The sequence below is a fragment of the Notechis scutatus genome, chromosome 3, assembly GCF_049901735.1.
Source record: "Notechis scutatus isolate UNSWTSFEM ecotype Mainland chromosome 3, rNotScu1.2, whole genome shotgun sequence".
In the NCBI taxonomy this organism is placed as follows: Eukaryota; Metazoa; Chordata; class Lepidosauria; order Squamata; family Elapidae; genus Notechis; species Notechis scutatus.
In genome coordinates, this window is record NC_142011.1 from 77,542,442 (window position 1) to 77,569,951 (window position 27,510).

At 38.7% G+C, this 27,510-nt stretch overlaps 1 protein-coding gene across 3 annotated transcripts in view; it reads right to left on the reverse strand.

Annotated features, from left to right (window-relative positions):
• LOC148131244 (uncharacterized) overlaps window positions 1-27,510 on the reverse strand; it is a 99,067-nt gene that overhangs the window by 44,046 nt on the left and 27,511 nt on the right. Inside the window, exons 2-3 of one of the 3 annotated variants that reach the window (XM_087960535.1) lie at window positions 10,248-10,280; window positions 9,221-9,430 (exon numbers count right to left, since the gene is read on the reverse strand). The exons of 1 other annotated variant lie outside the window; for it this stretch is intronic. In XM_087960535.1, coding sequence (XP_087816661.1) covers window positions 9,221-9,430; window positions 10,248-10,270 — 233 coding nt within the window. In that variant the 5' untranslated portion in view covers window positions 10,271-10,280. The remainder of the gene's footprint in view (window positions 1-9,220; window positions 9,431-10,247; window positions 10,281-27,510) is intronic. One more of the 3 variants, XR_015748619.1, reaches the window with a different exon arrangement.

Genomic DNA, 27,510 nt, shown 5'->3' on the forward strand with positions numbered 1-27,510 from the left:
GTTTCTTCTTACTAATAGAGTTTGGGAGCTTTCATGTAGTTGCCATCTAGATGGTTATATGCTTGTATATAACAGCATGGCTTGATAAGTAGGCACAGGATGGCACCAGTTCTTTAAAACTCTTAAATAAGCATTCTATTATTATTTTTTGTCCCCATTCTCTCATTCTAACAATCAAAAACATCCATTTTTCATTTTCCTTGTGTTATGAAATTGGGTCCAGATGCCAATTTAATTTGTTTCAAAAGGACAATTTATGTTTAAATCTGGGTGACGATTGTAATGTTAAAATGAAATGAGTGTTTGACAGTTAAGCATTCCTCAAAAGTAGGTGAGATTAGTCCATTTTTGAAACAATAGGCCTTTAAAAAAAAAAAGATCTAATCAAAGATTCAATTACAGCAGCATTGAATTTTACATTCCAGCAGGGTGGGGATAAAACATATGGCAAGTAAAAAAGCAAAGCAGCCCTGGCTTGAGTAATTATTCTCCATAGTCTTAACTTCATGTGAGCATTGACCAAGTCTTCCTTCTGAAAAAAAAATCCTATCTTGGTTCAATAGAGCAGTGATCCCCAACCTTTTTTATGCCGCGGCCCGGTACCGGCATCAGCTGGGCGCCACCATCCTTTTTTGATGAAAAAGTGCTTCCGGTGAGCTTTCTACCCGGAAAAGCTCACCGGAAGCACTTTTTCATCAAAAAGAGATGGCGGCGCCCAGCAACCAGCGGCCCGGTAGGACTTGTTCCGCGGACCGGTACCGGTCCGCGGACCGGTGGTTGGGGACCCCTGCAATAGAGGACATTCTTTGGAAAATGTACTTTTTCTGTAATTGTGACTTGGTGTTACAAGTAGACAAATAGAAGTGAAATCAATAAATCCTAGGATTATTCAGTTATCCAGATTCAAAATGAAAAATGTGATTTGAAGCATTCCTAGACTCACTGTAGTACTTTTGGGGAAGATGCTGAACACATTTTTTTTTTCTGCAGATCACATATCAGTTGTAGAAGGCAGCTATCTGAACAGAGGAAAAAAATGCAGTTTCTCTAAGGTACTCCAGAAATATGCTATAAATGCACCTGTACAAGCTCTGAACCAAATGTTGCCCTTCAAATTTAGATCTGTGCACAGCTCTAGTTAATAAAATAATACATTATGTGCATTGAATTTAGTTTTAAACCCCTCAAAATTTCTGCTGTCCAGAAATACTATTGCTACTACTATTTAGATATGAATAATCTACAGTTACATTGACAGTCTAAGACTGGTGGAAGCTTCATAATTCAAACCCAGCCAAGGACCTGAGAATTATTAATATAGCATCTAAGAACATAGGCAACTTCAAAAAGGGTGTTTTTTTTTTGGGGGGGGGGGTATTGGGTGTTGTTGTTGTTGTTGTTTTGTAAAATGTGGGCATGTGGGTCTGATCAATTCAATATTTCTAGTTATCAAGGAAGTCTTTTAGGTATGCTCCAAGGGTTCCAATCATGCTTGGTATAACAATGGATTTCTTTTTTCATAAACATTTTCTATTTCTTTTTCTTTACTGTGATTCATCATACAGCCAGAAAGATTTAGCATTTTTATTCAAATTCTTCCCAAGTACATGAGATAAGCATGTGTTGTTTGATGGTGTTAAATGTATTACTGCAAAATGTAAGCTGTTCCAAAAAGACCTGCCTTTTGCAATTGACTGGTAGTGATTTTGGCAATGCCAATGGTGTTCAGGCATTAGTTGTTTTAGGATTGCACTCAATATGCCTGTTCCTATTGATACTAGCTTTGCTTTGTTTTTCCATAGTCATTCTACATCTATTTGCAAGTCTTTGCATTTTGTGATTTTATTTATTTATATCCCACCTTTAGTATTTTTTATAAACAACTCAAGACAGCAAATGTATCTAATATTCCTTGGTCCTATTTTCCCCACAATAGCAACCCTGTGAGGTGGGTTGGGAAAGAATGATTGGCCCAAAGTCACTTGTCTGGCTTTCATTCCTAGATGGGACTAGAACTCAGGGTCTCCCCTATTAGCCCAGTGTCTGAACACTGGACCAAACTAGCTATCTCCAGTTTTTAGGTGGTCCACTATTTTTTTTCTTTCAAAGGTGTCTTTGCTTTCTGTTGCTGTCTTCCCAACTCTGGCTTTCTGTGTGATTTTCTTTTCTTAAGATTTGAAGTAGCTCAGACCATAGAGGCAAACTAGGGTGTGAGTGTGAGTGTGTGTGTGTGTGGGGGGGGGTCAGCAGTAGAGGAAGCCAGCATAGTTCTTGAATTGTTTTCATTGTCTGGTTTAACAATGCTTCCTCTGCCTTCACCTCAGAAGGAACAGAGCCCTCTAATTATAAAAGAAATAAAGACTAACTGAGCACCTAGCACAGCACAAAAACAACAGAAAAGATTTGCCTGCATTGAAGTCTGTTCCAAAGAAATAGCTAGAGAAGCATTGAAATATGCCAATACTGTAATATCAAACATGTCACCAGTTCCCTGCAAGAAACAAATTAACTCATGTGAAGCATGGCTGCACTTGTAACTGAAAACTTGGCATACAGAATCAACAAAGAAAAAAAAAGCCAAACAGTGCATTATCAATATGGAAGATATGGACAATGAGATCAGCATGTTAAGATTGGGTGCAAGCATGCTAGAATAGACGAAAGAAAAGAAGCTGAAGGACAAGAAGAACAAAGAACTGCCAAACTGCAGTCAACTGGCAGTCAGCAGAAAGTAACCTGCAGTACTGCATTCTAACCACTGAACCACTAACAGCTATAGCTGTTTAACAACTCATTAAGAATCATTGCTAGAAAAAAAATCAGCAGATACTATATAATCTACTGTATAATCAACAGGCAGATTTTCCAATATCAGTCAAATCAGAAATGTTTCTACCAATCCATCAGTGAAAGACTGCAGTGAACCAGTCAACACCTAATGATTGGATCAAGGAGGTAGGACATGTTCTTAGAACTGTAATGTCTTGGGGTGGGAAGTCAAAACATATAAAATGTGGACATGTCATAATAATGCAAGCCATTGTATATGTACTGATGTTATATCCATATACAAAAGGTGGCTCTTTGTGAGATCATATCCAAATCTTACCTGATATGACTTAACTCTGTAGATGCTGTGCCATGGAAATAGAATAGTAATGGGAGAGGTCTTCTCTTATGGGTTTAGATGTTCTGACTGTTTCTTGGGTGCTAGTTTGTTTTAGTTATAAGCAATAACTTCTTTTATATGTTAATCCCGGTTTCCCCCACCCACTGTGTAAACTATTTTGAGCCTTCTTGGACTCAGTACCATAAAACTAATGAAGAAAAATAAATACAATGTTAAATAAAACCCACAGTAGTATGGGATGAATAGTTTCGCGATTCTTTAGGTGGAATTAACTGCTTCAGTGCATACCGATAGGCAAGGGATATTTTTACTCTCTTTTTATACTCAATATGATATCACCATATGGTCCAGAAGAAAACACCATTTGGTACAGATCCTTACCTTGGAATAAAACTAAATTTTTAACTAAAAAGGATAATAAAAGTTCTGCTTTTGTTTATGAAATTATTTCAACAGTACACTAAAACATAAAACTTCAGGGAAATATCTTTCTCTTCTAGGAAATCTCCTTACAACACCCAGCCAGGGTCCACTGAATTTGCTTTCAAGTTATTATCTAGCTACCAGCTACATTATCTCAATAAGCAAAAGTAGTATATCTTGTCTAATTTTAATTTAATTTAATTTAATTTAATTGATCTAATCATCACTTCTTTTAATTTTACCACTACTAACCATCATTACTATTAATTTTCTGCTAACACTATCAGACACAGTGTTATGCAGAGGTGGGATTCAAATTTTTTAACAACCGGTTCTGTGGGCATGGCTTAGTTGGTGGGCATGGCTTGGTGGTCATGTTATTGGCTGGGCATGGCCAATTACATCAAGGCACGCATCTCCTCGTCTGGCCTCTTGTGACTGTGGGGATGTTGCAACAGTTGTAAGTGTGAAAATGGTCATAAGTCACTTTTTTCAGTGCCATTGTAACTTTGAATGGCCACTCGACACAAGCAAAGTACCAGCAAAGGAGGAAAAAAAACCTCCAGAGAAGTTCCAGAGACAGGAAATCTAGTCCTGCCAAGAATGTAATAAAGGTTAACAGAGAGGCAGTTTCTGTAAGCAACACCAGAATGTTTCCTTTCTGCCTTCCTTACAGGATTAGGCCAGTAATTTCTTTTAACAACCGGTTCTTCAAACTGCTTAGAATGTTAACAACCGGTTCTAGCAAATAGGTGCAAACTGGTAGAATCCCACCCCTGGTGTTATGTACTTATCTACTTGAAAAAAATAGCACAATGACAAATGACAAAAGAAGAAGTCTTATTTTAAAGAAATAACACAAGTATTTGAAAAAGGAATCACATTTTCTTTTTCTTCAATCAAGGCTTAACTGCAAAGTGCTCTGCAAAGCACTAAGAACTGGAAGAATGTGCAAATAGATTTTGAGGAACAATTGCTATCTGTCTTCCCCCATGATAATAATTAGTTGCAGTGTACAATTTATCTACTTCTTAATATAATTAACTCTCTAAAAAATGGGACTATATGGTTTACAAATATTCCCATGTTCCATGTGATGAAGAAAATATTTTTTGTTAATGGAAAAGTAGTATAGTGGATACTCTATTATATGTATCCCACTTGTCTCAGATTATATTTATTTTCCTTGCCAAATGTTATATTCATTTCTGGTCATTTCATTAGTTATTCATCTGAGAGCATAACTTTATTGGCCTTCTCAAGCATTTTTTAAAATGGGCAAGCTTTTCAAAAGTCTGTGTCTGGCATCAAGATGTTTCTATGACAGGCAAGATGTCGCAAAAGTGAAGACAAATACAATTATCTTGATTTTTAAGACACTATGTCTGGGTAGTCAAGATTTATATGAAATATGGGAGTCAGCCAAGGCAATGAAATTCAAATTCACTTGATACCAATGGTATTTAGGCTGCTTTTGGGCTTCAGAGATTGACAGAAAAAAATGTGTTTTTTTAAAATTTAACTGTTGAATTTTCACTCTTCAAAATTTAATTCAACTTTCTTAAGCAAAAGAGTGGTGGATATGGGACTAAAGTAGAGATACTAGTTGTGGATAAACAAAGCTGTAGATAATTTTGGATAATCTACATTTTTAAGAAGTCAGATGTAGTTGTAAAAAACCTTGGTTATCATTAATTTATAATTAAAATGATTTTTAAAAAACATGTATGTTTGCAATAATAGGGGAAATAAATATATAACAACATTGAACACTGCTTCAAGTTGCACAGTATTAGTATATGTATTCAGTATCATTTCTTACTGCTCCATCCACTAGCTGTGTTAGACAATAAATATCTCAAGGCAACATTAGTAATCCACAAGTCACTATAGATGGTTCCTAATGTTTATAACCCAAATCTGCAAAGTATTGCTATAGGAGATATGAATATATTTGCTAATGGGTGATCCAGCGTTGTTTTCCAAATTTGTCTACTGAATAATGATTGAAAAAACTGTGGAAAGTAGTGCTGGGGAATTAAAATAGAAAACATTTATTGGCAGGCTATGATAATTATGATGCCCTTTGTTAAATTATGTCTGCTTCTTGGTGATTCTATGGACCAGTTCTCTCTACATTTTCTGGTCAAAATAATTTCTTTCCTTTTGTTTTTATGTTGTTTTATGCTCTTGCTAATGTTGGGCTTTGATGGGGTCTAACCACCATGTTTTTTTGGAGGCATGGTTTCTTTTAATTGCTGACCATTCTGAGCACAACTGCCTTTTCCAATGAGTTTGATTACATGGCACAACCAAAATAAATATGGTGGAATTTTGTGATTCTGCATTTCAGCGATATGTTTGGTTTTATATGCTATTGCTTGTTGGACATCTTTGCAGTCCAAGGGATGTGCAGAAGCCTTCTCCAACCCCATAGCTTGAATTGATTGATTTTCCTCGTGTCTAGTTTTTTCATGGTCCAACTTTCATAACCATAGAGAGATATGGGAAACATGATAGTTGCCAGATTCATGCCTTGTTTTTTATACTCGATTCATGCTTGTAACTGCTGTGGAACCCAGTGCATTTTAACAGTTTATTTCTGGATTGTGTCGAACTTCTTTGATCAATCTGAAATCTTAGGAAAGTGAATTCTTACATGCATTTGATCTCTTCAGCATCAATTGTTATTTTGACATTTCCATTCCTCGCAGTGGTCATGAGCTTGGCTTTTTTATGTTCAGGAAGAAACCAAATTTCTCACTTTCTTCTTTCATCCTTTTGATCAGATGTTCCCAGCCTTCCTTGGTTTCTGAGAGTTGTGGTGTTGCCAGCATATCAATGCTTGTGGATCTTCCTTCCTCCAATCTTTACTCTGATTTTTGATCCATCAAGTTCCATCTTCTTCATAATCACTTTGGCAAAGAGGTTGAAAAAGAAAGATGAAAGAGAACAATGACAGCTGCACTCCTTTCTCTATTTTGAACCAATAACTGTCTCCATGTAGTGATTGCACAGTGGATTCATGATTTGCAACTGCAACTGTACCAACTTGATTGGATGTGTTGACACCCCTAGATCTTCCAGAGCTGTCCATGGCCAACCCAAGTATTTTTATTCCTCACTTTAACTTCACTAACAACCCAACTTGTCAGAAAGCCGATACTATCCTTGGCTCATAAATTATCATTTAAAGCTATTAAAAATATAGTTTCCAGGAGGGAGGGGAAGAAGTACTGATTCACATGGAATCTCAACACTGATCTGGTTGGAGATGATAGGAGTTAATATCTAACATAACTAGTTCAAGTAGGCTGGCTTAACAATTTGTAACAAAATAAATGATGGCTTTAAAAAGTTTAAATTTATAATTCTGAATCTGACAGGGAAAGATAAGCATATCTAATGGTAGAAATGTAGAGAAGAGAAAGTTGGCAATAAATGCACACTTGCATTTTTGCAGGTATCTTAAGAGCTATTAAATAGAAGGGAGAAATATAAAATGACCATCTCTTCCTTTGCTTGGAGGATTCCAGGCAGAGACTAAGCAACCACTCACTGTTGCAAATCTGGATCTTTGTGCCATTGATTTTGCTTGTAGATTTTTAACAAACCACTTGTGGAAACAAAGTGCTGGGCTAGACTGAACTTTCTTCTGATACATTAAGATACAGGTAATTCATATGTAATGGAAGATAACAATTTTTCCCACATGTTTTAAGACAGCATACATGTCTGATAGTGGTAGGAAACGTGTCCATACCAGAGGGGTTACATTCAAAGAGATCAACATGGGTGTAGCTCCACTACTATTAATGTCTCACACACCTAAGTCAGTAAATCTAATGTGCTGACAGCAGGTTAGAGATGAGAAGTAAATGGTAGAGTACTTTTTGCCTGGCCTTCTTAATAACAGATCAGGAGTAGCATAGCTAGCTCAATAATCAGATAGGAGCAAAATTAAAAAAAAAAAAATCTGTCAACCCCCAAGTCTCCCAATGAGGCCTGTGCAGAGTAATGTGCTACTTTGTACACAACAAGTAATAATTGGAATAATAATGTTATTTATAACTGTAAAGTTATTTATAAAGAGGCCCTTGCAGTTATGAAATAGTCTACACTTTGTAAAAAAAAACACCTCTTTTGAATGTCCTCCTAGTTGCAAAGGCCTTCTTATGGAAGCAGCGGGGGGGGGGATGATTTATCCCCCCCCCACCTAATTGTGGGACTTCTTTTTTTCTTTTAGTAGAATTGCCATCTGTCTGCTTTTAGTAAGAAGGCCAAGACACATCTTTTAAAATTAACCTTTAAAAGTGTTATAGTAGACTCAGTGTAGAATTTAACAGATTGTAATGGTATTTTATGATCTGATTATTGTTTTGTTGTTTAAATATCGTACAACATCTTGACAGCTAGAATAGCTTCTGGTTTTCTGTATAATACTTTTGAAGCTTCTCTGCTGCCCCTTGTTAATGTTTTTCTCAGTACTGCATTGTTTTTAATAAGTATATGAACTTAGGTGGAAGCATCTTAGTACAGAATCATAGAATTATCTTTCAAAAAAGTGTTTTTTAAACAAGAAGAAACCTGTTGTTTGACATCTTTCAAACTCTAAATCACAGAGAACACGCCTAACTATATTTGATTTCTAGAAATGCTTGTGATGTAATTGCAAAGTACTATTTTTTTCAAGAGTTTCTAAAACACTAATTATAAACTCACCCACATATTTTACTGCAAAAACTCTATTTTGACATATTTTTGTATTGAGCATAAAAAGGACTTTTAACAGCAAAGTGACATAATCCAGTATTACTTACAAACTTGTATTTATACGTTTCACTCTGGAATTAGAAACTAACCTTCATTGGCTGTGAAATGACAGCATTAAGAATATCTGAGATGATTGTTAAGGCAATGTTCTCTGTGTTATTATGAATACTTCATGAGGCTTAAAATTAACAAAAGTGATGTCATGATAGCTGTCTTCCAAAACTTGAAGGGTTGTGTCACAGGGAAGAAAGGGTTGATTTATTATCCAAAGCACCTGAGGGCAGAACAAGCCGAAATGGGTGGAAGATCTTCAGAAGACCCAAAACTGGAGTTAAGAAGAAATTTCTTATCAATGAGAACAATTAGTCAATCAAATAACTTGCCTGCTGGAGTTGTGGATGCTCCATTGCTGGAGGTTCTTAAGAAAAGATTGGACAGCCATGGAATAAGGACTCCTGCCTTAGGCAGAGGGCTGGACTAAAAAACCTCCAAGGTCCCTTCCTATGAATCCATTTCTAAGATAGTTTAGGGAGGATCAAGTGTGTCAGGTGAAGAAAATATAGAACTGAGCTGGCTAGAATGAATAACAAAAGATTTTGACAACTGGGGGCTCAAATTATTCTTCTAAAGGAACATTTCTATTTAGGAGATAATAGGGAAAACCCAATATTCTTATGGATTACACAACTGCCTTTTAAAAATAAGATTGTAGTGAAGTTGGACTTCAACTTTTATGAATTGTTTTTCTGTGAAAGAGGCTGTTCAAGTTAGTTCTTCTGATGGTTTTGAACATTTTTATCTAGTGGTAACGGCACTAAGCAAGAAACCAAGAGGTTGTGAGTTTTAGACCCACTTTAGGCATGAAAGCCATGGGTGACACTCAGTCCAACCTACCTCATAGGGTTGTTGTTGTGTCGAAAATAGGAGGAGGAAGGAGCTGTATGTTCTCTGCCTTGAGTTATTTGTAAAAATAATAAAAGCAGGCTATAAATAAGGAAGTAAAAATCTTTAACATTTGGTTTGATGTTGACCTTCACACTACAAAGGGGCTTTGAGTCTGTGATCCATGACTGAATGTGGTCTTTGGAACTTTTCATATCATGGCTGTTGAAAACAAACAGAATTTTTCATCATTTTTAGAATACAACATCTTCAAGACAAGCCCTAGCATAAGCTTATCATATCATATCACATCAAAACGAAACAAGAAATGAAACGACAAAATTTTCCTGCTGCCTTTCACCTTTCACCCTTTCTTCCTGACTGTTATCTATAGTCCTTGGTTTCCCAAAACTGCTACTCTGTTCTACATGGTAGCTCTATGCCTCTGGATAAATTGAAAAAGAGGACATGCATACTCTTTAGAGATCTTTAAGCTGACATTTGTATTTGGCCATGAAACTTTAATTACATTTAATGTGTGAAAAAAAAAATCAAAAGCAATTTATTTTCCTTAGACTGACTGAGAATGTATTTCTGGAAATACCAGAAGTGATCAAACGGCCCATTTTTTGGCCTCCAAAGGCTGCAGAGGCTTCCCTTGAGCTTCTGGGAGGCCTAAAAGGGGTTCAAACAAGCCGAAAATCAGCTGGGAGCAGTGCAGGTAAGGAGGCGACGATGAGGGATTGTGTACACATGCGCAGGGGGTGAGGGGGCTGCATGCATTGCCTTCTTGGTGCTAGCATGCGAGTGTGCTCATGCACACAATTTTTGGCACACGAGCTGAAAAGGGTTAGCCACCACTGGTCTAGACACTTGGCTACTACAGTATTGGAGGACAAGTCTGGAAAAAGTCATAACTCTCTCCTTTTAGGATAGATTTTCAATTTAATAACTGAACCTTAAGTGTTAGGCTGAGATTTGTGCTATAGATTATGAACACTAATATTGTGAACACCAAAATACAAAGAGATGCATTTACCTTTTATTCTGATAATGATGCATTAATATGTCTCTGGAAGAAAAGAAAAGAAAAGGGAAGGAAAGAAGTTATTTGCAGTGATTAATTCTGATGAACAAATCTACACGAAGCTTTTATCGATGGTAATAGGCTGATTTCAGTCTGATTTCAAAAATGTTGCCAGATTTTAGAAACATTCTTATCCAACTGATCTTTTCCATAGACTCAACAATAGTATTAGAATTAGCATCTCTGCTACAGACAGCTTTTTGTCTCAAATAATGCAGGCCATGATATGCTTAGAAGCTCTAAGCCACAGGGCCTACATTTCATTGCCACTTGTTGCTTAATTTGCCACCTTACACAATTGCTTATCTAGCAACCACCAACTAGGCTAAAAAACACCCAAATGACTTGCAGAAATGGCCAATTATTATTACACAATTACCCACTTTTCATCTGCAATTGCTATAATTATTCAAACGCAAAATCTAACCACTTATACTACAAATACCCTTTTGTACATACAATTTGTATGCTGGTACATTAGAAAAAAGAAAGAAAAAAAGTGTCTAGCGTGGCAAAGAGCCTGAAAGCACAGAGAGCAGTAGGGGTTGGTAAGTAAACAATCTGAAAAATTCTGATCTGTGTGAAGTCATTTCTTTGCTGTAGGTCAGAAATAACTTGAGAATATTAATTATAGGTATTTATCATAGTTTATACAGTTCTTTTGTGGGGTCTTGTCAGTGATCAAAGTTGCTATTTGAATGCCTATCATCAAATGGCCTAACAATGGTGGGGATAGTTTATTTGCTAAATCTAATATGCCATTAAATTGACTCATTTCCGTCTATTCTCAGTCATTAGCATCCTGATAAAAGAGACAGTTCTATTGGAACAAACTTCATTTGTTGCAGTCCAGTGTGCTAATTAAATACTTCTCAATTTACGGTTTGGATTATCTTATTTCTACACCCATGAGAGGTGGCCTGTCTAAAACTGGGCAGATCTAGGGGAATGTGAAAGGAAATGGTCCATGGAGTATAATTTTAAAATGCAACAAAATATTGAAATATTGATATAAATTTCTGAAGCCATGAATTAATATGTTTGCCTTGTTAGTCAGACTTGCACCTTCTGTGAAAACTGGAGGTAAAGATTTAAAGGCTCAAACCACATAAAACAAAGAAAAACATAATAGGAAAGTCCCATCTGAAACAGGCAAGTGCTAACTCCAATTATTTGCACAAAATGGAAATGATGACAAATACTTCTCTTTCGTCTCTTTCCTATTTCTGAACTTTTATTCAATAATAGGGACAAAACCAGGGGTTAGAAGAAATTACTGACCTAATCCTGTAAGGAAGACAGGAAGGAAACATTCTGGTGTTCCTTACGGAAACTGCTTCTCCATTAATCTTTATTACATTCTTGGCAGGACTAGACTTCCTGTCTCAGGAACCTCTCTGGAGTTTTTTTCTCCTCCTTTGCTGGTACTTTGCTTGTGTGGAGTGACCATTCAAAGTTAACAATGACACTGAAAAAAATGACTTATGACCATTTTTCACATTTATGATTGTTGCAGCATCTCCACAGTCATGAGAGGCCAGGCCAGGAGATGCGTGTCTCGATGTGAGTGATATTGAGTTGGCCATGTCTACCAACTAAGCCATGCCCACAGAACCGGTTGTTAAAAAAATTGAATCCCACCCCTGGACAAAACACTGTAGTAGAAAAGTAACCAGGAATTAGATCAATGACAGATTAAGAGATTCATGACCAGGGATCAATTTTGATCTTTTAAAAAAGCTATTAAAGAAGAGGGGGAGAAGAAAAACCCCATTATTCTAACTGTACTAATGAAACAAAGTTATGTTTAAATAAAATGGCTTCTGCTATCATGTAGGCTTCGAATCGCAGATTATTTTGCTATCTAGTAACTTCTATATAAAAACTATAAATTTGTCTTTTGGTGATTTCTGTTATGGAATATTTTCGCTTTCATTCCCAAAATATTCCGGTGCTATAGGTGATTGAAATATACTGTGGTCACCATAGCATTTTTGATGTGTTGCCACACTGCATAATACGTTCATGAAAAATTAATTAGTTATTCAATAATAATAGCAATAGCAATAACAATAATAATGTATTAAATTTCTATGCTGCTCAATCCCCAATGATACTGGGCAGTTATATCAGACTGAAATAGCAGTGTATCAGGATAAGCTTCCCATAGGAGCTCTGTGGCGCAGTGGTTAGAGTGCAGTACTGCAAGCTACTTCTGCAGCCAGCTGCCTACAATTTGGCAGTTCAAATACCACCAGGCTCAGGATTGACTCAGCCTTCCATCCTTCCGAGATGGGTAAAATGAGGACCCAAATTGTGTTGGGGGCAATATGCTGACTCTGTAAACTGCTTAGAGAGGGCTGTAAGCACTATAAAGCGATAAAGTGCTGTTATATATAAAGTGCTGTTGCTATAATCTTTACTGAGATGAAATAAAACATTACATTTAACCAACAGGAGCCTTGAGAAAAAATCTCTGGGTCATTCCAATAGGAATCTCATTTCGGGAATTTCGCATCCCCCCCCTTTTTTTTTTACATTTTACATGCCTATTTTACATGCTAGTCCTCAAGGTTGTAACTGTACTGAAATCATTCCAAATAATTTTATGTATGTATGTGTATATGCCACTTTGAGTCAATTTTGACTCCTAGTGACCACCTGGACAAGTCCATATATTTTTCTTTGCAAAAAAATTTTTTTTGGGGGAAGTAGCTTGCCATTGCCTCCTTTGTAGGGTTGGGAGAAAGTGACTGGCCCAAGGTCATTCAGCTGACTTTGTGTCTAAGGTGGGACTAGAAATCAAGGTCTCCCAGTTTCTAGCCTGAGGTGTTTAACCATTACACCAAACTGGCTCTTCCTCTGAAATGCTACATATCTTTAAAATGAGCCATAGGTTTTTTTCCTCAATTGCCAATTCTTAAACCAAAAATCTTTCTTGTGCCTGAAAAGAAAAACAAAACAAAACATGTATGTGCAGGATTGGGCAATTCAGATGTATTGTATACTTTTGCATAATGAAGAACTAGATCCTAGAATTCAAAGCAGGTCCTAAGTTCAAGCTAAAACTAATAATAATAATAATAATAATAATAATAATAATAATAATAATAATAATAATAATAATAATAACCCTCTCCCAATTCCATTATTTTAAAAAAAACCTTTTAATTAATTCTCAAGAATTAATTTAGCAAAAGAACATTTTCCTGGACTTCTAACTTTTTTCTGGGGTGGGCAAATGGAATAACTTAGAAACCCTATTCAATGACCAATGAAACCATGAAGGGTTTTTCACTAGGACACCAAGAAATCTATTGAATTTGTCAGCCTCCTTCTTTTCATTTCTTTATCAAGCTGATATACTTCTGAATTGTTAAAAAACAGCTACTCAAAGGAGGATTTAACCGATTCTCATGGTGCTTCGGGTATGAGGGAGATATATTTAGGTCTGGACTATGTAGGGGCCATAACACGGCTAGACCTGGGTGACCTTTATTCTCTCTTTGGTTCAAAAAGAGGCGGCTGGAATGCAATTAAAATGCAGTGTTACTTTGCAGTAAAACCTTAGCAACCCAATCAGTTATTGTCGTCTCCCTTTTTTTTCCAGCTTTGTGTGAGCTTCCCTGCTTTAGTCTCCTTCCTTCAATGGTCTCCTTTCAATTCTCATCAGTTCTAAAACAAAAAAATCTTGTCACATCATTTGGTTTAATACTGGAGACATACTCAATTCTTAATCTCCCTCAACCTCCACACAATCTTGTTGAAAACTCAAATTCATAATTTTCACATATTGCTCAACTAAGCAAAATGGGTCCTTTCCCCCCTCCCCTTTCATAAAATCAAATATCCTTCTTTTTGTAATATAATACATGATACATATTGATTAATATGTCTTGTGAGTGAGGTGTGCGTTTGAGAGACTCATTTTTAAATGTCAAGTCTGAAATCAAACTGTAAATAATTATTTTGTTAAAAATTACTCTTTTGTGTAGGTGGCAGGATTCATATGTGTTGAAACAAAGGGTTGATTAAAATCTAAAAACAAATTTACATTTGTAGGGAGTTGCAATGCTGTTGTTTTCAATTTGTTATATGCCTTTACCTGGCATGCTATTTCACCCTTCATGACACACGTCAATACCTCCTTTATGTCTGGCTATTACCACTCATTTAAAAATCTATTTTACATGATTCTTTCAGCCAAAAATGGACTGTAATGACATAGAATACAGAATGTGCTTCATAAATTCTCTTGGAATCAATACTTTGGCTGGAAATTTGTCAGTCTCTCCAAGTCATGCATCATTAAACTTTACTGTTATTACAATGGACTGTGCATCAGAGTTCAGTACAAAGTGCCCCTTGGCCAAACATGTTTTTTTTTCCCAAGCAAGAAAAAGGACAGATGACCTAAATGCTTTTACCAACAGGCCATTCCAAGAATTGTCCAATTATTCAATATAAATGGTAGAAATATCTCCAACAGATGAAAATTCACACATCCATGGTAGAACTATTTGGAGATTTCTGCTGAAATCTCCTCTGCAGAAGGTTGAATCTTTGGCAATAGTGGGAGGCTAATTACGAAAGATGGACATAAATCGTTATAACACATAAAAAATAAGAATCAAGCAGTTAGAAGAGATGGGAATTATTTAAACTTTACTATTATTTCACCATTCCCATAAAACAAACTTTCTTAAGAGCTGCAATTGAGGAAAAAAATAATCTTGCTTCTCTTGGGTGGCTTATTATAAACAAGAGCAGGGAAGAGCAACGATAGCCCTTTTATGACCTGTGGACTTCATCTCCCAGAATTCCTGAGCCATCTCAGAAATTCTGGGAAATGAAATCCACAGGTCATAAAGGGGCCACCCGTATTCACTGATTATTGCCGATTCATTATTCCTCTATCAGTTACTTCAGGTTGCAGTGCTGGAGGACAAAAGCACATGTGGAAACTTGCCTACTTTTCAGTTCTGTCTTTTTTGACGGTCTAACTAGTTAATGAAAATGGAATAAAGAAGGAGACAATTTATCGTTTGCCTGGAGAAACAGACAAAACTTTGTTGTGTCTTTTAATCTTCAATCAACAGCTGAGTTAGGAACTTCAAAAATCATCCTGACTCCTGAAAAAAACAGTAATTATGAGTCTTCATTATTTATTTGTTTGTTTGTTTATATTTTACCTGCGTTCATTATTTTGATAAATAAATAAGTGAACATGCCTGATACAACTTACTCTTTGTTAAGTTGGGGAATAATGGAGACCAGACATCTGACCAGTGACTTCAACTCTTTAATAATCGTAAATAGAACAGAACAGAGCAAGGCTATGGGCAACAGCAACCCTTTTATAGGGTTATCTGCTACCTTATTAACCAATGACATGTGCAACAAGTTCAAACTTATAACCAATTAGAAGTGTCAAAATAGTGGCCAATCAGGGACTACTTATGGACCAATCCCTAGTTGTTGTATAAGGGCCAATCAGGTGTGCAGGTTTCCAAACCCTGATTTGCATTTATGCTAGTAACTTTTATTGATTCACAACACCCTCCCCTTGGGTTCCGTTTGAGGGAGCTGTAATAAAATCCTCAAGATAGACAGGCCGTTTGGTCTGTCTGGATGATTTCCGTGGCTCCACCGGTTTTGGTCTAAGGTCCGGTTCCGGTGGAGCGTTTGGATGATCTTTATTAAATTCAGTTTCGCTGCACGGTGATTCCGTGCTGCTTCCACTGTGGTTGTCTCTGCTACTCCATGTTTCTTCGGGGTTTTGCAGTTCAGTTTCCCCCGTATTAAAGTTCCCTGAAAAATTCAACTCCCTCCCCGCTTCACGTTCTGGTGTTTTGCTGGGCCGTAGGGTTTCCGTTGGCCTGCTATTTGTCATATCAAAGTCAATGTCCTCGATATTTCCTCCCCCTTGAGTTGGTGAACCCGGGGAGTCATGGGTGCTGGGTGGTAATCTCGATCGGAGTTGGTCTATGTGGCGTTTCCACACCCTCCCATCGTCCGTTAGCAGGCGGTAAGATCTAGGCCCGGTAAGGTGGGTAACGGTTGCGGGTATCCATAACAGGTCGCCGGAAAAGTTTTTGGCAAAGATTAAATCGCCTACCTTAAATTCCCGGCATTTGCTGCTGGAGCCGAAGGGCTTTTCCGGTGCGAATGCGGGGTGGAGCCAGTCAAGGTGCGATCGTAGTTTCCACCCCATAAGAAGCTCAGCGGGCGTTTTGTTGGTCACACTGTGGGGTGTGATGTGTTGCAACAAGAGAATTCGATTGATTTTCTCGTCGATGTTGCCAAATTCCATTTTGTGAAGGGTCTTTTTTACAAATTGTACCATGCGTTCTGCACGTCCATTCGCCGCAGGGTGCGTGGGCGAGGTTAGTGCATGGCGGATGCCCCGATCAGCAAGATATTGTTCAAAGGGTAATGCAGTAAACTGTGGACCGTTGTCCGAGACCAACACGTCCGGAAACCCGTGTGTGGCAAATAGTCTGTTTAATTTATTGATAACTGAGTCCGTTGTAGTTGTGTTCATTCGATGGATCTCGAGCCAGTTTGAATAGGCGTCGACAGTAATAAGGAAAGTGTGTCCTTTGGTAGGCCCCGCAAAGTCAATATGAATACGGGACCAAGGTCCCCTCCGAGTTTCCCATTCGGTTGGGCTTGCTTTAGGCGGGGTGTTGCTGACGTCCTGGCAACGTTGACCAGTAGCGACCCAGGCCTCGATTCTTTTGTCGATTCCCGGCCACCAAGCGTAGCTGCGTGCGAGTGCTTTCATCCGCACGATACCGGATGTCCTTCATGCAATACCGCTAAAACAGTTTGTTGCAATTTGCCAGGGATTACGACTCGATCGCCCCACAAGATACAGCCTTTTTGGGAAAACAGTTCGGTTTGGCGGGCTTTGAAAGGCGCCCATTCCGGTGCTATTTGGTCCGTCGGCCACACCCGTTCAACCCAGCGTAGGATGTGTTGCAGAACTGGGTCACGTTTCGTTTCAAAGGCAATGTCTCTAGCCGTCAAGGGTGGTGCATGTAGAGCTTCGATCTGTAGTGTTGAGATGGTTGGGGCTGGATCTACAACAGAGTCTAGGAGCGGTGTTCTGCTCAATGCATCAGCGTGGAGAATTGATTTCCCCGGGCGATGTTGCAAGGTGTAGTTGTAGGCCGCCAAGAATTCAGACCAACGGGTCATTCTGGGGGACAATATATATGGGGTTGGTTTATTACCCGCAATGATCCCCAGTAGCGGTTTATGATCAGTAATTATCATAAACGCACGGCCATAAACATATTCATGAAATCTTTTAACTGCAGCCACAATAGCTAAAGCTTCTTTGTCCAGCTGACTATAATTTCTTTCAGCTTTAGCTAAGGTTCGCGAAAAAAACGCGATGGGGGCTTCCGCTCCATTTGGTAATACGTGGGCCAGAATTGCCCCAACCCCAAAAGGTGATGCGTCACACGTGATAGTGAGCGGAAGAGTCTCGTTGTACTGCATAAGTACAGAATCAGAAGTTAGCAATTTCTTTACTTGTTGGAAAGCATATTGTTCCCGTTGTCCCCAAACCCATGTTGCTTTTTTGTCTAATAGTCTATGCAATGGTTCTGCTACCGTTGCTTTGTGGGGTAAAAAAACATTATAGAAATTGATAAGTCCAAGGAACGCCTGTAGGTCTGCCTTGTTCCTTGGAGTGGGGGCCTTTTTAATCGCCCTTAATTTGTCTTCGGTGGGATGGATTCCTTGGCTGTCCAGGAGGTATCCCAAAAATTCTACTTTTTCGGTACATAACTGGCATTTATCTTTTTAACTCTGAGGCTCATGCGTTTTGGAATCTTCGTAAAACCTCTCTGAGTCGCTTTTTCTAGGATGTCTTTGTTAGGGGCGGCGATGAGTACATCGTCGAAATATGGTACGACCCTCTGATCCCTTGTAACAACCTTTCCATTAAGCTCTGAAAGATTCCGGGGCAACGCTTACCCCGAACTGGAGCCAGTTGCATTTAAATGCGCCCTATGCGTTACGATAGTTTGCGCCTCTGCCGTGGTTGGATCTTCAGGCAATTGCTGATACGCCTGGGCTAGATCTAGTTTAACAAAACTTTCCCGCCACCCAGGGAATGGAGCAAGTGTTGCACTACCGGCACTGGATATGCACTTTGCTGTAGTGCGTGGTTTAAGGTGGCCCGGTAGTCTCCGCAAATTCTTAGTGACCCATCAGGCTTGATAGGCGTCACTATAGGGGTTTCCCAGCAGGCGTGGTTGGTGGGTTCCAGCACGCCCTGCGCTATTAGCTTATCGAGTTGTTCGTCGATTTTAGGCTTCAAGGCGAATGGCACCCGACGCGGCTTAAGGCGGATGGGTGCTATCTCAGGGTTCAAGTTAAACGAGATCGGGGTCCCCTTGTACTTGCCTAGTCCGTTCGCGAAAACGTCTTGGAATTCTTGCACGAGTGCCTCCTCCAAATCGCTGCTCTCGGCCGGTGGACTCCGGCCACAGTGATTCCGAGCGGCCTGAACCATTGAAGGCCTAAAAGACTAGGCCTGTCGCGGTCCACGACAGTCAGTGGTAGAGCGACGGCACGGTCCTTGAAAGAGATCTGGAATCTGCGGGACCCGACGACGGGAATTCGGTTGCCCTGATAGTCTTTGAGTATAACCCTTTGAGGGTTAAGGTCTTGGCGGCGAATCGCTGGAATGAGCTGTTGGAGCGTTTTCTACGACACCATCGAGAGGGAAGATCCCGAGTCTACCTCCATCACGCAAGGTTTGTTTTCGATGGCGACCTTTACTCGGATTTTCCTGGCATCAAGGGATGTAGCGTGGCCTATGGTGATTGTTTGGTGGGTCTCTTCCCGCCTGGTTTCTTCACGCCTGGTGGAAGTGGTGGACGGCTTGTTTCTGTAGGAGTGGTTTCCCCATTGGTGGTTCAGTTTTTCTCGGTGTGTGCCGAAGAATCCTGAAGATTGGCATTCGGCCTGTCGGGGTTTGGAGTTTTGTTTGCTTCTGCAAACCTTTGCGATGTGACCTCGTCTCCCACAATTGCGGCAGAGTGCGTCGAGGAATTTGCAGCTGGATCGTGGGTGATTCACCCCACATCCTGCACACGGTCGGGATAAGGGTTGTGTGAACGGGTCTCGTTCCGTTCGGAGTCGGTTGACCTCTTCCTCATCGCTTTCTGATGGGGATTCTAGGTCTTCGTGGTGAGTCGATACCGGGTGTCTCTCTGAGCGAGGCGAGGTATCATTGGCGAGTTGACGTAGCGGTGCGTTGGTGCGGCGCATTCGGCCTGCCGACTTCTTGGTCGCCTCCACTGCCGAGGCTTCTTTAAGGGCATCGGTGAGGCTGATGTCCCCCTTAGCCATAATTTTGCTCTGGATCGTGCCGTCTTCTAGGCCCAGAACCAGGCGGTCCCGGAGGGCTTCTTCTAAGTCGGCGAATCCACAGAGGCCTCCAAGATTGCGGAGGTCCGTGATGTAATTGGCAAGGCTTTCGCCCTTCCGTTGGTCCCTCTGGTAATATTTGTGTCTTCTGACTAAGGTTGGCACGGTGGGCGCGTAGTGAGCCCGTAGTAAAGGCTCGAGGACGTCCCAGTCCATCTCTTTTACCTCAGCTGGCTTGGCAAGTGATTTTGCCATTTTAAACATGGTAGGCCCGGAGTGAGTTAGAAAGATAGCTCTTTTTTTGCCAGTTGTTGCATCTTTCAAATTGTTGGTCTCCAGAAACATCTGGAACCGATCCATGTATGACTCCCAGTCTTCGGTTTCTGGGTTGAATGGAGCGGGTGGTACGGCACCGCTGGCCATGTTGCCGTTGATGGTGCGTGTTCGACCACGTGCTCTGTTGGTTGCTCTGTAACTCAGTCAGCTCTTCGGTCTCCGGATCCCACCCTCGTCGCCAGTGTTAAGTTGGGGAATAATGGAGACCAGACATCTGACCAGTGACTTCAACTCTTTAATAATCGTAAATAGAACAGAACAGAGCAAGGCTATGGGCAACAGCAACCCTTTTATAGGGTTATCTGCTACCTTATTAACCAATGACATGTGCAACAAGTTCAAACTTATAACCAATGAGAAGTGTCAAAATAGTGGCCAATCAGGGACTACTTATGGACCAATCCCTAGTTGTTGTATAAGGGCCAATCAGGTGTGCAGGTTTCCAAACCCTGATTTGCATTTATGCTAGTAACTTTTATTGATTCACAACACTCTTCCTATTTTTCCCAAAACAACAACCCTGGGAGGCAGGTTGGGCTGAGAAAGATTAAATGGTCGAAACTCACCCAGATGGCTTTCATACCTAAAGCTGGACTAGAACTCTGGTCTCTCAGCTTCTAAACTGAGGGCCTTAACCACTAGGCCATGCTGCTTCATGAGAATTCCTCACTGTCATGTTTGCATTAGTTTCTGCTTTGATGGGAAGTATTTATAAAAGGTGTTTTCTCAAGGAGATTCTTCTTTATTTATGGAAAAGTGATAGCTAATTAAAGATTCATCTTAGACTACAGATGGTCCTCAACTTACGACCACAACGGACTCCAAAATTTTTGTTGTTAAGCGAGACAGTTATTAAATGCATTTCTTCCCCCTTTTGCTTGCCAGTTGTTATCTGAATCTCTGCCATTGTTAAAAAATTGGTAAATTCTTTCTAGTACCCATATGCCACCCTTTTATTATTATTTTTTGTTGTTGTGCCTTTTGTTTCTCAGCTCTTTCATAGTTAAGTTCTTTCCAGGATCTGCAAAGCTTTGGAAACAGCTGCCTAGTATTCTACAAGCAACTAGCTATTTTAATATTTCTTATGAAGAGTTTGGGGGAAAAATAGTTCCCAAAACAGAAGAAGCTGCTCATGGCCTGCATAAAAATATAAATATAATCCTTAGCTAGGAAGAAAACATGTACATTTTTAATTGTTTTAATGTATTTTTATTTGATTTATTCTGTTGGTTATTTTGTTGCGATAAGAGACCGCATGGATTTTAATTAGTTTTGTCATTTTAGTTATTAACTGTTTTTTATTAGATCATTGCACTTTTGCAACTCTCATATATTACTGTTTATAATTATTGCCTGTCTTCCATATTCTTATATTTTAATTGCCTTTGAACTGATCATTATTGCTTATTGAAAGTTGAACTATAAATCCTCATTATTAATTAATTAATTAATTTCAATGGCTATGATCGGAGTATGTCTGGATCCAATCTGTTCCTAAAACAGTAACCATGTATGCATTGCTTATTTTTCTAAAATTATCCTGCAAAACATCATTGTAAAACAATATAATATAATCAGTAAAGTGGAAACAGAAGTATTTTCTAAGTGTAATAATAAAATATAATACCAAATATAATTCAAAGCTAAAACAAAGCTAGTAGAATCAAGAGTGAAATATTAAACTACCCACAATTTAAAAAGACCCTATATGTTGCACTTTTTAGCCCTATCAAAATAAGATGTCTTCAGTTTCTAATGACAGATCCACCAAAGGACCCGATTAATTTCATTAAGGAAAACATTCCAGAATCTTTATCCATTTCTTTGGTGTTCCTTTTCCCTCTTCCACTGATTTATATATACAAATTACCCAAATCTCAAAGATCATAAAGATGACAAATAAAAAATAGTCCAAAATATGATTCATATAAACAGTAAGTAAGTATTCAACATCCTATGAGTTGGAATTGAAGGCGGATGAAAAATGAATATAAACTGACATTTTGCAAGTGCAACCTAAATGTGTAATGGTAGGAGAGTCTCTTAATTTAACCATGATTGTTGGTTAGTTGGCTCAGCAACATCTGTTCTAGTTATCAGGACACAGGAAAAATGGTCAGGATTATGCTACACAGGTGCAAACAAATACTGTAAATGATTAACTTTATGCAGCACACCTGTTCCCAAGAGGTTTTCTAGGATCTGTGGAACAGAGATGTCTATCTTTTGTTGCAGTTTGATTTATCCATAGTTTGTACAAAGGCCACAGTTAAACTGCATCATTTTCTAGTTCCTAGGCAAGTCTAATCCAGATTAAAACCAAAAATACTCTCAGTAAAACCATAGATTTGTATTTTGCTTTTAAGTCTCTGAAAAGGATATAAAAGAAGAATCACCTATTTCCAAGCAGACAACAGGGCTAAAAATGTTCTTCGACTTCTTCTTGCCCAATGGCAAATATATTTTGAATAAGAATTTTTTAAAAAATGATATAGAAGAAAGATCTCTGAGTAACCTATGGGAAAGGTTTCAATTCAGGGATGGAAGCCATTCATCTACTGGCTATGCCATAAAGTGGCCAAATTAGTGCCATCTTCTCATTTTCAGAATGACAAATAAGTAAGGACTAAATCTGAATTATAGGATATGCATTTCAAAAGTGTACAATCCCTCCCCCTAATCATACATAGCACATAGTTTTTTTATGTGGGTGGGTGGGTGTAGACGTAATTAAATTAAATGAGAGAAAGTTACTTGACATAATATTTTATACATCAAATGCCTCCTTAATTGACCAAGTTTATTTCCCAAAAGACAGAGGATACTGCTGAAGTAATATGGTGTTAGAAATTTTGACGTGAAGCAGACTTTTCAAAAAGGTACCATTTATCTTTTATCAATAACCTTACATTTTTCCTTACATATCTTTCAAAAATCCTGGAACACTTTAGAATCGGAAAAGAGGTTGTTGTTTTTTTTTTAAAAAAAAAAATAGAACAGATCTAGGAAACTACAGACCAATCAGCCAAACATCAGTACCTGGGAAGATACTGGAAAAAAAACAACAACTGATCAGTAGACATCTAGGAACAAATAAAGTTATAACTAAAAGTCAGCACAGGTTTATTAAAAACAGATCCTATCAAGCCAATCTTATTTCATTCTCTGATAAAATAACTAAATTAGTAGACCAGCAAAATTCTGTGGACATAGCATATTTAGACTTCAGCAAGGCATTTGACAAAGTAGATCATAACCTACTTTTTGGTAAGCTAGAAAAATGGGGATAGACAGCATCATCACCAGATAGATTTGTAACTGACAAATCATACTCAATGGTAGTCCTTAATGGTACTACATCTACATGGAGAGAAGTAAGCAGTGGGGTAGCACAAGATTCCATCTTAGGCCTAGGACTCTTCAATATCTTCATAAATGTCTTAGATGAGGGAATAGAAGGGGAACTCCTCATGCTTGCAGATGGCATTAAGCTGACAGGAACAGCCAACACTCCAGAAGACAAACTCAGGATCCAGAAAGATCTTGATAGACTTGAACTATCCAACAAAATGAAATTTAATGTGGAGAAAAGCAAGGTTGTACATTTAGGCAGGAAAAACCAAAGGTACAGCTTACAGGGTTTTGGCCCTAAGATTAGCCATTTTGGTAACTACAGCAGGAAGTTGTCATGAAGGCAATATCTTTATGACATCAACTTCATGTCTTCTTCTGCCTACTGCAGGGTGCATTCAAATGTAACTAGTTTAGTTCAAAAGCAGCATTTTCCTTCTCTTTCAATATAAATCTTGTTATAGAGATCATCTTGCATGATTCAGACAAGGTCTGAGAACTAACCAGCTTCTATTGGTTATTTGAGATAGTTCTGGAGATACCCAGTGGTGGTATTCTACCAGGTCGGCCTGGTTCTGCTGAGCCAGTAGAGCAGCGGAGACCAAACCGGTTCTCAATGCCGCTCTGCTGTTGGGCCCACCCGCCTGGGCTCCCATACTCACCTTTATCCTCTGCTTTTGAAGCGTAGCTGCTTTGCGCGGCACAGCAGAGTGCTGTGCAGCAGCTGCTGAAGCAACCGGGAGAGTGTAGGCTTGCAGGAGGTGAGTTGGAACGCCTCTGTGCCTGCGCAAATGCCTCTGCACCTGCGCAAAGTGTGCATTTGGCATGCGCACGCACCCATCAAGCTACGCCCACCGAATCAGTGATAAATTTTGAATCCCACCACTGGATATACCCCTCTCTTCCAATTGCCCATTATGTCCCTCCATGGCTGCTTTGGCTCGGGCTTCAGGAATGACTGTACACTTTACCTCCAGAGAAGCAGTCTCCTAATGATTCCTTTTTAAACCTTCTTCAACAAGGAAATTCTTTCACATTCACTTTAGTCCTAATTAGGTATATACAAGTTTGCCTACCTATACTGTGATCATACAGCCTGGAGCAAATTTCTATTGCTGAAGTCCACCATCCAGTGCATTCAAAGGCACTGACTCTCAAGGAAGCATGTATTTGCAACATTATAATTTAAATGCCAAAACTACTGCATCAGTTAGCAGAGATGAAATAGATGAATTCATTTTCCCTGTATTTTTTTTTCCAGTAGCTACAATCAAGACCATTTGGATACTGTCCCTTTCAGAAAACTCCTGACAAATTCAGAATAAATATACTTGTTTCCAGTACTCACTTTAGCAGAGTCTAGATGATTGTAAATATCAGGGCTTAACTCCAAATAATGTAGTAAGGCTCTAGAAAAAGATTTTGATCCTGTTCTTGCCACCACTTTTAGAAAGTGATTTTCCCATATGGAACAAAGGGTGTCAATCTTTAATCCTCCTGAAGGTGCTAAACATAGTTTACAAGCAAAAAGTCAAGATGTGGCACATTCAAAAGCGAGACACTCAGCTCTGGTTGGACTTCTTTTGGATGCAAGTTTAGGGATGCTCCTAAGTTATTTTGGAATACAATAAAGTTTGATTTGTGGCTAAAACAACTGTTCTAAGTAGATATTTGTCACAGCCTAGTCTATATTTAAGAGAGGTCATGGATGTTTATCCTGTTGCCTGTGTGACATTTGGTAGGACACCCAGGGAAACCCATCAATCACTTTCCTTCACTTGTTTTGCACTAAAACTGTAAAGAACGGCCCACTCTCCATCTGACTACTGAGGCAACATACCTTGAGGGTAATGCAAAGTATGCTGACATATTTTCCTGAGGTACTGGAAGAAAGGTCAGCAATGCAGATATGAGAAAAAGCTCTAGGGCTGATGCCTCATTGCAGATTTTAAGCAGGAAAGTTGTTCAATTGGTCAAGAATTGAGGACCAGTTAAAATCCATGTTCAATGTCAAATTAGCAAATTCAGTTCCCATGTTGCTTCTTAGGCCTTGTTAAGACTTCATTTTAATCTCTTTTCCCTGGGGTAAATCCAGACATATGGAGACTACAATTCTCTTGAGTTCCCACCATGCAGAAGAAAACTGCTTAATGCTTTTAACATTAGAAAGTTGAAATACAGTCAACTCTTTGGTTTTCAAATAATTCACCTGGATCCACACCTTTAAGAACAACAAGCTCTTCTTTATATTGTTTAATTTCTGTTGTAAAAAGGAAAGTTCAGATTTTTTAAAAATGTCAAAATTTTAAAGTGTAAGTGGCATAAAGTATATCTGACTTTTGTTACTCGTAATAAACAGTTAAACTGTTTTGTATTAGTAACATGCATGTTTTTACTTTTAATTATTTTATTCCTTTTGTGGATCATATCTGCCTTTTAAGGATCATAGACTTATAAGGCAATGCATGTAATAAAAGAAATACAGCAATAAAGTTGAAGAAGACAGCAATTCTCACTAACAGAGCAAAAATATAAGAAAAATTCAGAGCAGAGAATGCAGTAGAGAGGCCTGCAAAGAAACAGTGGAGTAAATTAGACTTCGTGTATCTGAGAAGCAAAAATCTAGATGATAACAAAGAGAATCTTCTAGATTTTTTTTCAACTCTGCTATAGTAGCCTCAACTAAACCACCAATGAAAATGACTTGCAAAATTCTGAATACTTAGTATATGCCAAGATGACCCTTCTCCCCATATGATTAAAGCCCTGTTCTTCATGTACATTGCACTTGCAATTGATGCAAAGGTGGGACAGGGTTTTTATCCCTTAGATACAGACTCCATCTTGAATTTTTTGGACAGTCCCTCTTCCCCAGATGCTTCTGTTTGTATTCCCTGATTAAATTCCTTTAGTAGAAAGTGAGAAGATTCTTTGTTGCTGACCTCAGATAGCAAGAGAATTGGTACATCCAGGTTTCCAATTATTTAAGGTCCAAAGCATTTAAACTTAATACAGTTAGGAACAAGGAAGCAATCCATATCAAGCAGCTTTTTTTAATTGCCTAATCACCAATGCAAAATATCACCTGCTAGTAGTAGAAAGGAGATTTTATTTTATTTATTACATTTATATGCCGCCCATCTCACTATCCAAGGTGACTCTAGGGGGATTACAAAATAGATTAGGAAATTTTGGACATTCTGCAGTGGCATCTAGTAGACACATATGTTGCCATTATGTGCCAACATTATTTATTTATTTAGAAAATGTATATGGCTGCCCAACTTATGCTGATCCACAGTACAGAAGTAAAAATGTCATAACGTTATTAGACTACTGGCACAATCCATGTCATTTGTGAGATGAAATCATGACACCCATGACACCTCTTCCTCCCTTGTCCCTTCCCTTTGAAGATCATTGTAATTCAGTTGGAGCAGCTTTTTCTGGCCTGCAAATTGCTGATCCTCAAATGCTGGAGATAAAGTTGGAATATTAGTTATATTGTGCCACATACCCTTCTAGATGTAAGGGTATGGGTACACATGTACGCACATACACACACACATATATGCACGCATGCATACATACACACATTACAAGCTATTAAATAAGAAACTCAGATTTCTTCCGGAACTACTAAGTTGTGAATTATCTGGGTTTTGTGGTCATTAATTTGTTCTCCAGACTTGCCTAGGGCCCATCTCAAAAGACGTATCACACATCTAAAGAGAGGCAAGTGTTTAACAAGAAAGTTTCAATGATGCAATTCAAGCAGGAAATTCTAAGACAAAGGCTTCCTAACATAGTCTGCTAACTAGTTTCATCCCCTCAGTTGAGAATGCTGAGTCAATTAGGTGTCACAAAGGTGAAACCTGTCATGAGGTAGCAAGGCAGGAAGATTTTTGTGCTTATGCACAGAGCCACAGGCAGCATTAGAGAAATGCCTATCAATTTCTTCACTCCTCCAGGCAGAAATGATAACATAGTTTAGTTTCAGATAGATGAGGTATCAATTGTTGAAAGTAGAAGCAGATAAAAGGGTGATAAATGTAAGACATATCCTATTTAAGTATCATTTTAACGGAGTCATAAATGCAATGGTGCATTCAGTAATACAGGAAGTCTTTTTTCAAAT